An 11008-nucleotide genomic window follows, 5' to 3' on the forward strand; every position below is an offset into this window, starting at 1 on the left:
TTTAACTTACTTAACTTCCTTCTAAGATCATCATTAAAGTATCCTTTGTTTTCACCTCTCAAATATCTCATTCTAAGATTTGCGTAGTCTTTGTAGGATTTTTTTTTTTAAGGTTTGCATTCTTCTAGTCTTCTTGCATCTCTTTGAAGGTTGGTTGTCTCCCTTCTTGTTGTGCCTCTGTTTGTGGTTAACAATTTGGCATGGAAGGTCAAGAGCATGTTGGCTAAGGATTTGATTTACTTGACACTGAGTCCACACTATGACCATTTTGTTCTCTAGATATTTTTTTCTTTGCCAATTTCTTGAGATTTTCTTCCATGAGTCGCTGCATATCAATGATCTATGCTTGATTCCTAGCAAGTTCCCTTAGTAGTGCCACAAGTTTGGTAGTGGTTGGTTCTTGTTTATCAGCCATTCAATCAAAAAAATGAGTCCTCCTTCTCTTCTAGCTATAAACTCTCATTCACTATCCACAAGCTAGCAAGATTGAAGTGCTTTGATACCACTGTAGTGGTTCAGGTGTCTGAGGGAGAGTCACAAGATGCTAAGTGAGTTGTACATAAGGGGTTGTAGGGAAGGTCGTATGATGTATACAGAATGTGGAGGCCATATGATGAATCCTAAGGACTAAACGGTGGGTGGTGAAGGTGACAAGTAGGTCGATAGTGGGGTGAGTAGTTGAGGCTACATAGTATATGAGCATGAATTGAGAGACTAAAGCTATACTTTAGATTTTTAAGTCATACAGTGTGAGAGTGAAGGTCATACAGATGACAAGGAATTCATACGGTGTTGAGGAGAGTCTATATGGTGGGGAGGTGGAGTTCTATGGTAGAAGTGACCATACTTAGTGCTTGGAGGGGGAGTTTACTTGGCTATACAATGTGCCTAGAGGAGAGTGAATAGATGTGTAGATAGTGTGAATGACTAACTTTTTCGTATGGTGTGTATTAAGGGCTATATGAGGTATCCTAAGGGCTGTATGGTGGGAAAACAAAGCAAATAGAATACTTGAATTTTGCAAGCCATACGATGAGGATTAGTTTGGCATGTGGGGAGAACCAAGATGAGTTGGTGGAATGTGTGGAAGTGGAGGCAATACTAGAATACCTTGATATTGCATGGGAAGTGTTTGAGCCACAATAAAATGTAACACATTTAGATAGAATACAACAATAGAAAGCTTGAATAATCCCTTCAATAGATGCCAAAAGATGGTGCTCTAATTTTCCAGATCTGGGGGAATTAATACATGCAACAACAGAATAGGGTGAGGGTTGAATCCCACTGAAACCACAATGAACCAAATAGGGAAGATCTTTCACTTCTGAAATGGTGAACAATGGAGAACCCGAAATAGGAGTTCATAGTACAAAGAGATAATCTAGAATGCATACCCACAAACTTTCTACAAGCCATGCTTAAATACCCATTGGGAAACCTTTCTGAGGGTGTACAAAGATAGCCAATGGTGACACAAACTATGGAAACAAAATAAAAATGGGTCCGAGATACATTAAATCAATTGGCCCACTACAAATGTTTAATTTATTATTTATTTTATAACAGGAACATTACATATATACTTTCCAAATGGTAGATATCTCTATTATATTAGATGAAATGTGGATAGGGATGTCCCTTTATAGAACATGTCTATTCATTAGTATTTAATATAATAGTTTATTATCACACACAGAACACACATATACACACATATAGTGAGTTTTGTCCAACTAAAACTAGACTAACATTAATAATGACTTGATATTCATGGACATGTCATGATAGTATCTCTTGGACATTTTGATAGATATCACAAGACTTGATATTAGTTGTAGATCATTATGTTCTTTATGAGATAATCACAGTGGATAAGTGTTTTCATGGATATGCCATGATTTTTTGTGGTAGACATCATGAGACATGATGTCAATGCACATACCATAACATGAGTGTACAAGAAGAATGTCATGCGACTTGATATTCTCGAGCATATTATACACTCAGATATCACGAGTTAGGTGATATTTCTTTTCATAATAGATGAGCCTATTGTGACATATATACCCTTGATTAGATATTTATCTTCCCTAGCTAAGAGGAAGTGTTTAAGTATGATAGCCATGGTCAGATATATGAATGATAAATTATATGCACCTACCATTCACATACCAAATCATAACTTTATAACAATCCCATGTATATTGAATAATTTGTACATGCAGATTATAGATGACTAATAGTACTTGTTTCATGTTCTTGGCAATGATCAAATCTAGGAAATGAATCAGATTTTAAGTTTGTTTATATCATCTTTAGAATCAACGATCTTGTATATATATTATTATGTTGGCAAGGATAAAGGCATAACTACTCCCATTACTAATACTGATTAAGTGATCAAGTCTCTCCTTGTATTGAGTCGATGCATAAGAAAGATTGTCCTAAATGGACTTGCCTCCACTGTGTACAGAGATATCCATTCATGGACACACCCATTCAATATAATATATATATTTGATTTGATCTCCCTAGAAAACATTGAAATCATTAAATTTTTATCAAGTGCAGATCAAGTATTACTAGAAGCAAATTTCATACTACATTCATTTCTCTAAATCTGAAAGAAATTTAATCTACATTCACAATGTTGTTTAAAAGGATTTTACTTGTTTTCTGTTATGGTGCATTTAAAAAAAATGTCACACATTTTGCATTACTATACATTTTAAGACCCTAAACTAAGTAGAATGTCAAAAATAGACCTGTAGAAAATTATTTTTTCCTCAAATTTTTCTTATTTGAGCACCTACAATGAAGGGAATTGAGATAAACATTCCTTGACTATCTTTAAAACCCAAATCATGTTTAAAATATTTTTCCTTAGAATATAATGGGTATATTTTTCAACATATACAATAATAAAGACTAAATTATCGTACCTAATGCTTTACTATATACAAAAATAGTCATAAGAAAACTTTTTTTTGTGCCTGCCCCTAAATTACATTTTTTTGCTATCAGTGCTGAACTCTTTTAGGCTAGTTTTATGCTTGATGTTTAGCAGCATTACTTCCTAATTATCAGATATTGTTTCAAATTTAGTTGATTTTATGACAAGGTTACTTGGTACTCTATACTTCAGGTATGCATGATGATTATTATAGTGTTTTCAGTTATTGAAAATGATTAGTTAGATGGTTTATTATCATATGTGTTTTCTTATGGATACTTAATCCATACTGCATGTGTATGGTTTGTGTGTTTGTTTTCTTTATGTTTGGCATTTCTGATGTGGTTAAGGAAGGGAGTCATAGTCACCTGCTAGTCGAGATCTATATGATGCACCACTTCCTACCATTGCCTATTTAGCTTAGAATATTGTGTTTGTACATGCGTGAATTTTATGCAAGTTTCCAGTACTAGGTATCAACTTTCCTGAATTGTTAGGATGAGCATAACCTATCGTATTATCTCAATGGTAAGAGAGGGGAGATAAATGCTTAAGTCCAAATCTTAAACCTTTAAGCCATTTGTCCTAATTGAAAATTAGGACAAGTATCTGAGTTGAGTACCCTCCGAATGCATCAAATGATGTTAATTCATGATTATAGCCCTTTAGTTTGATTTTGAATGTGTTTTGCTATGATGGGTTTTCATATTTTGTTTTATGAGTCTTTGGTGAATTTTCTATTAATTAAGTCTAATTAAAAGATTAAATTAGTGATTTAATTTAATAGAAAATTGTTATAATATTATAATATTTAATTATATTTCATTAATTTGGAAATTAATTAAATAAAAAGAATTAAATTTGAAGACAAAAGTTATAAGGATAAATTTAAAATGTGATAATATTTATTTAATTTAATAATAATATATTCAGAGTTCATTTTTAAATAAATGTTAAATAATATTATTATTTAAGTTAATAAATAGTTTATCAATTAAGTTTCGAAAATGAATTAAAAAGTGAAAATATATTAAAAGTTTTAAGTTCGCATGATGCATGCATGACATGAAAATATAAGAAATTAATTAAAAAGATAAACAAAGTGAATTTAATACGATATTTTAATTGCATAAAGTGTGCATGAGATTGAAAATTAACAAATCAATTAAAATAGAATTCAAGTAAAAATTAAATAAGTTTTTTAATAAATTCATAAATGTGCATGGAAAAGATAAAGGAAATATTAATAAAAGTTAATTTGGAATTGAACTCTAGTGAGCAAGAAGTTCTCTGGGGTGAACGCGAGAGAACTCCATATCACAACTTGGGGGTTCATTTTCAAATCATCGGAGAATTTTGGAAGGGAAAATAATTTCAGAAAGGAGAAGGCTTCGAGAGGAGGGATTTCTCTACAATCATCTTGAGCGTAGCAATTACCATTAGAGTCCGAGTAGATGCTTGTGATTTTTTGCATAGTTGATTACACTCTTTCCTTTCTTGTCTTCATCGTGATTGAGAATTGTTTGTTTGATTTTCCTTGCAATGAATATTTCAATATTATATTTTGAAGTTATTAGAATGCTTGTGGGAATTTTTATGAATACATGGGGGATATAATATCGTTGAAACTTTATTTCAATAGATTTGATTATGGAAAATTAAATAGGGAAATGGGTTTTGAAATAATATTGAATTTTTAAATTAAAAATCTGAATGGATAAGTGTATTTTGCCTACCTGACTAAAATTGTAAATGTTTATAAACAAATATATATATATATATATATATATATATATATATATATATATATATATATAAATGGGGGGTTTGTTTATAACATAATATTTTTAAAAAAGGAAATTTATATAAAATAAATTTAAAAAAATAAATAAATAAATTGGGGAGGGACGAGTTTTAGCCACCCCCTTCCCCACTTACCTTATCCCTTACTGCCAGCAGCCACATTGCTACCACAAGGACTGCGTCAGTAGCGCTATCGTAGGCCCTACGTTAGTAGGAGGCTGTGCAAAAACCCCTGCAGCTCTATTTAAAAGCCAACAAGCTTTATTAAAAATGCCTAAGTTATAATTATTATTTTTCATTTAATTTAATTTATAATTAGTATTAATTTTATTAAATAATTTTTATAAATGTTAGTTATTAGATTTATAATTATTATTAAAGATATTTAATAATTTTTATAAATTTTAAATATTAAAATTATAATGATTATTAATTTTATTAAATAATTTTAATAGATAATTAATTATTAAATTTATTAATTATTAATAGTTTTATTGATAATTGTAAATTTAATAAATAATTGATAAATAATTTAAGTTCAAGAGGATACTAGTGGTGGCATAGAGATCACTAGGGACCCTAGGATCCTGAGAGACTACCAAGGTAACTCCAATGTGATTCATGTGATTACACTTGCTCACTTACATAGTAGGTTTGCTGTGTGTCTTTGTGTGTCTTTGGGTATAGATGTCAACCTATCTTGGAACCCTTTGAGTTAGATTACTTTTAGGATCTCCTGGACTTAGAGAGTATTTTGATATTTGGTTGATATCTTGTTTGGGACTTGAGACTATCTCCTTAGCACAGTGGGAGTGGGCAATTTAGGTTCCATCTGGTTGGGTGGTAGCTCTTTTTTCACTCTTACCATTGAGATCCGTCCATAGTCACCATAGCTAGAGCATTCCTTGTCTACATTTACTTTCATTCTTTCTATGTATCATTATGATAGATGGTTATATTTCATGATGGATGTTATATCTTTTATGATGGATGGATGTATCATGTATGGTGGATGGTTTCATTTATCTTATTGGACTTTGTATCATGGATCCGAAGAGGATGATGTATTCCTATTTCTACATATGTATATTTTTTTAAGCCTTTCATACCATGTGACATGTAAAGTAGATGATTGAGCATTAGTCTGCCTCACAATAGGTGTATCATAGTCATGCTCTAGGCCATGCTTAGGAATAATATATTCAAACTAAGGACTAGTTTTCCCACTATGAGGTTTATTTAATCTTGTCAACCTAGGGATGTATACTTGAAATAGTTGGCATAGTATGTCCACTAGGTCTCTTAATGAGTCACTAAGCTTATGCTATAGGAAACTAAAATGCAAGGAAAATAAGTTACACTATTGCTGTAAGAAATTAACACACTTAACTCTATGAATACTGAAAATACAATGAAAGGATAACAAATATTCCAACTCAATTCATCCACTATAATTGTTCTCACATATGCTGCAGGAACATTCACAAAGTGTGATGCTATAGGAAGGAACTTAAAACTTCTACTTACAATACTAAGAATGCTTGGAAATAAATCTATTCTATCCTAATATAATCCACCTTCCAAGTGGGCCCTCTTGGTTTGCTTCACTAAACTAATAACACAAGATAGAAGCAAAAAACTATTTCATTAGATTTTAGAGATTCATTACATAACACAAAATTATAAAAACACAACTGTAAAAGTTAACAATCTATTCTCATAAAATCATTCTTGCAACTGGCTAAACCATACCACTTGGGTTGATTCCTATATATAGGAGATCAACACTTATTCCATAACAAAAAAGTAAATGACCTAGCTTTAAATCTGCACGAGAGAAAGAAGGAAAATAACAACTCAACGTAGGAAGAAGAAATAACGGCTTAAGGTGGGAACAATAAAGTCTAAACATTCGCTCACCATGGAATAAATGAAGAGAAGGCAATAAGTCTTCATAGCTCCTTACTTTTTTTCATGTCTTCTGGAACCATTACAACTCCCTCCACCATGGCTACTCTTTAGCATTCTCTTCTCCTTGAATGCTATTTGCACTCATCTTTTGAATTCTTCCAATCATCTTTCACTCTTCATTAATAGGTTAGTTAAAATACAAAGACTTATAAATAAATATTTATCAAATTAAATTCAAATATAAGAATGCACATTTTGTTAGCTATATGAAATATTGCATAATATATATAATACTAGCAAGAGATGGCATAGTTTCTACCCATAGGTTTATCATAGGTTTGGTAAACATAGATCCAAAAATGTTTTGATAGAAATAAAATAGAGTATCAACAAAGTGTCTTAAAAATATTATGAAATAAAGATAATAATTGGTCTCATCATCTACCCCCTGCTAAACTAATGTTTTTCCTCAAGCATTTCACTTCCTTGTTAATGACCTGAACTCTCCAATTTCTGTTCTTCCTTTCCTACAGCTCTTGAAGGTATAGTAAAATCCTCTATTTCTCTCCCACACTTCCCTTTTGTGATCTTCCTGCATCCTATCGAGTCTATTGGCATTGATTTTATACAAATGCCACAGAAGCATTGGAGGCTACATGGTTAGGGGACACCACAACTTTGGTCTGGCCTACTTCCCTAACTCTAAATATTTTGGAACCCTGTGAAGTGCTGCCTTTAAGTTGGTGGAACTATGTGGTTCTAACTTTTTAAGAGATTTAGGTAATCTAGCTCATCTACTCCTAGCACCAGTCATAGCTCTTTGGAAATCAAAGTAGGGCAAATTTTCATAATCAGCATAAAGCTTAGCTTTAGCAGCAAAGATCCTATCCCTTACTTCTAGATTTTTCTTTCCATAAGTTAATGTGAACCAATCCCTGAGAACTTCATCTGGCTTACTACTCTCTACTCTTAAAGGCAAGGGTTCTATCATTTCCTCATCTCTGTAATTATTTAGCTACCTGTCATAATTTTCTTCATTTGACATCCAAGACATGAGGGCTCTCAAATGCATGTCCCCTATGTAAAGAAAGGTATTCCATTGAGTCTCTAAAGGGATAACAAAATTATGAACATATAATTCACAAAGTAAATTCTACTGCCAAGATGGAAAAGTTTGATATAGTCCATACAATTCGTGTGCTAATTTGATCTCTACATTAATATTATTAAGAGTCAACATTAATTGAAACAAAAAATAATTTGTTCTTTCAAATAGAGAGAATAAACTCTTGGTGGTGGTCTACAAGCAAGGCCCTAATCAGCTAACTTGAGGGCATGATCGATTTGTTGCTTTTGGCTTTCTAACCATTCTTTTAAACCTACAATTTCTTCACCTTGAGATGCTATGATCTTATTCATCTTTTTCTTCTCTTCTTTCCATAAGGCCTTAGCAAATAGATGTTGTCTATACAATTGAAAAAGGAGTTTCTACAGAATGATAGAACTTCTGTCTTCTTCATGATTGCTTTTCCTCTTTCTTTGTTCCTTCCATAAATGTTCTACAAAACCAGTAATCCATGTTGATTTATGGGGAACTAGAGTAGTGTTTGGATCAACATATTCAGGAACTATTTTATCCCGATAGCTGGAAGTACTTGGTTGGTCTACTAGGGTATCATTTAGATTTTCTTTGATTTCATCCCTACATTCCTCAGTAGGATTTTTGGGAATGCTTGTAATCTTAGGATGGGGAGGAGAGTGATCATAAATAATTTTCACAAGGGACTCCCTAGTAGATGTTTTAGACAAAGTAGAATCCTTAGAAACTTGCCCTCTCATCCTAGGGCTTCTCCTTACGGGGGTTTCTTCTTGCATCAAAGCCTTTTCCCTACTTTTCCATTTAGGCGTCTCTATTGTAGGAGTAGTTGTTGCAGGACTTTTCTTTGTTCTCTTTTGTCTCACAAATGTAGGGTTCAGCTCTTCCTTTTCCTGAATAGAGATTTCTTCCTACAGTTTTTGTTTCCTCTTAGCTCTGCTAGAAGTAGGTTTTGGGGTCTCTTGCATAGGTGAAGGCATGATTTCTTGAATAGGAATAGTTTCTTGCACATTTCCTTGGGTATTCTCAGCTTCAACCTCTTGGGTATTCTATTTAGTAGGCTCATTGGTGGGGACATTTTCCTCACCAGGTTATTCAATAGGGGTAGCTTGGGGTTGTAGAGTTTTGGCTTGCATAAATTCATCCCATGTCATGGGAGACACATCCCTAAGTGACCTCTCTATCAGTAACTTGATTAAGGCATGATGAGTAATAGAATTATCTTTTCCTTTGAGTTTCTTCCACACTAATATAGAGCATATTATACAAGAAATTTGGAATGTTTACTGCAAGATTATGCCTTATGCAACTGAGTAATTTGAAATGATGTGCATACAAGTATGAGAATCTACCTTCGCATGTAAAATACCTAATAATATGCATGGCTAATTCAGTGTATGGTCGAGATAGTGACATTCTCTTACAACCTTGCTTTGTAATGTCCATTTGAGGATTAGGCAGTCTAGTAAATTGAGCTCTTGCTGACCTCACATCATGTGTGCTAGGGTAATGTTCTCCAACTACAAGAAACCTAGTTACTTTAGTAATGCATTCTTCTATTGCAATAACCATTAGACCCCAAACAAAAGCTTCACCCTCATCAAATGTCCTTGTGAATTATGTAGCCACCTCATCATCATATGCAGTCAAACTCAAGAAATACCCTAGCCATCTGCATGCATTAAACCTTCTTACGACTTCTATGTCTTAGAGAAACATAGTATGGTCCACTAGTTCTCTCGTCTGCAACTATCTACCTATTTTCTTAGCACTTCTTTGCTTGCTCTATTTTCCCCCTTTGAATTCAAGCTGCTTCATTTTTTTACAGACTCAACTCACACTTCTTTATTTTAATAGGCAATTACTATCATAACAAATTGTTATTTACAATAATATGGCTTTTAATGAAGGTAAATCATGAATATGTGTTAGAATCATCCAAAAATGGGGTTTGGATCACATAAAATTTAAACACTAGTCACGTCATAGCTTGACACAAAAAATCATTAAAAAATAAGGGGTATGACACCTCACTTGTGTACTTATGACAATTAATTTTCATTAATGAAGGGAATGCAAAGATTTGGAAAAATATTTATGGATAAATAGAAATATCATTGGACATTAGTGACCTTCCTTTCCCCTTGCTAAATATGGACAAGTGTCCACACTTGTTAGACCTAGTACAGGTAAGTGACTGGCATAATGTTGATAGCATATAAATTATGTAGTATTAAATATAATTAACAAAATCTGTGGACTATAAGTGAATAATAATTTGAAAATGTTATATCTGTCATTCTGATTACCAAACATAGCAAAAAAAAGGTGGTGGAAGTGATATTAGCATTAGTAGTTTTTCTCATCATCTAGTGGGGTTTATTGAAAACATGAGAAATTGATGATGTAGAAAGTGGGTGGATGGAAGATAAAGAAATGAGATGAGGTGGATGGGTGGAAGGTAAAGAGATGAGATGGAAGGAGAAAGTGAATGAAAAGTGAAATTAATGTGAACATAAAGTCTTTATTATGAACATACACAAAGAAATTAATGTTGAAGAGAAACATTCGAAAGGTTGATACCTTTGATTGTAGGAAGAGTTACCTGATGTGTATTTGAATCCGCTTGCTGAAACTGCTGCAGGAAGTCCTCTTTGGTTTGGGGCCATTTATATAATTTGAGTCTATGCCCATTGACTAATAATTTGGAAGGTACTGGATCAATGGTAGTCAGTTGAATGGCTCCATTATCAAAGACATGACTAATCTCATATGGTCCTGGCCATCTTGTCTATAGCTTTCCTGGCATATCTTTAAATTAGGAATCATATAGTAATGCCTAGTCACCAACTTGAAATTGTTTACTTATAATATGAGAGTCATACCATTGTTTCCTTTGTTTCTATATCATTTCAATGCATTTCAAAGCAGCTTTGTGCATTTCATCTAGAGAATCAAGATGTAGAAGACATTCTCTTTGTGCTACAAGAAGTTCAATATCCGATGCCAATGTTGTCCGTAGAGTTTTATGTTCAAATTCAATTAGAAGTATTGCTACCTATCCATATAGGAGCTCAAATGGTGTAAATCTTGTTGTAGTCTTCCAAGTTATTTTGTAAGCCCAAACAACTTCTTGTAATCTACTAGTCGAATCCCTATGATGTAGATGAATTGTTTTTGTTAAGATGTTCTCCAGTTCATGGTTTGTGACCTCTACTTGTCCATTAGCTCTAGGATGATAT

The 11008-nt window shown here is 32.9% G+C and overlaps 1 protein-coding gene across 1 annotated transcript in view; it reads right to left on the minus strand.

Moving 5' to 3' along the window:
• The window catches only part of LOC149540932 (protein ACCELERATED CELL DEATH 6-like), a 32329-nt gene extending 21894 nt beyond the window's left edge, over positions 1–10435 (minus strand). Inside the window, exon 1 of the mRNA XM_089802755.1 lies at positions 10372–10435. Within this exon, the coding sequence (XP_089658881.1) occupies positions 10372–10435 (64 nt within the window). The remainder of the gene's footprint in view (positions 1–10371) is intronic.
• Positions 10436–11008: the final 573 nt, after the last annotated feature.

Source organism: Cupressus sempervirens, chromosome 9 (genome assembly GCF_028749045.1).
Source record: "Cupressus sempervirens isolate cs-2001-9-10 chromosome 9, ASM2874904v1, whole genome shotgun sequence".
Taxonomy (NCBI): domain Eukaryota; kingdom Viridiplantae; phylum Streptophyta; class Pinopsida; order Cupressales; family Cupressaceae; genus Cupressus; species Cupressus sempervirens.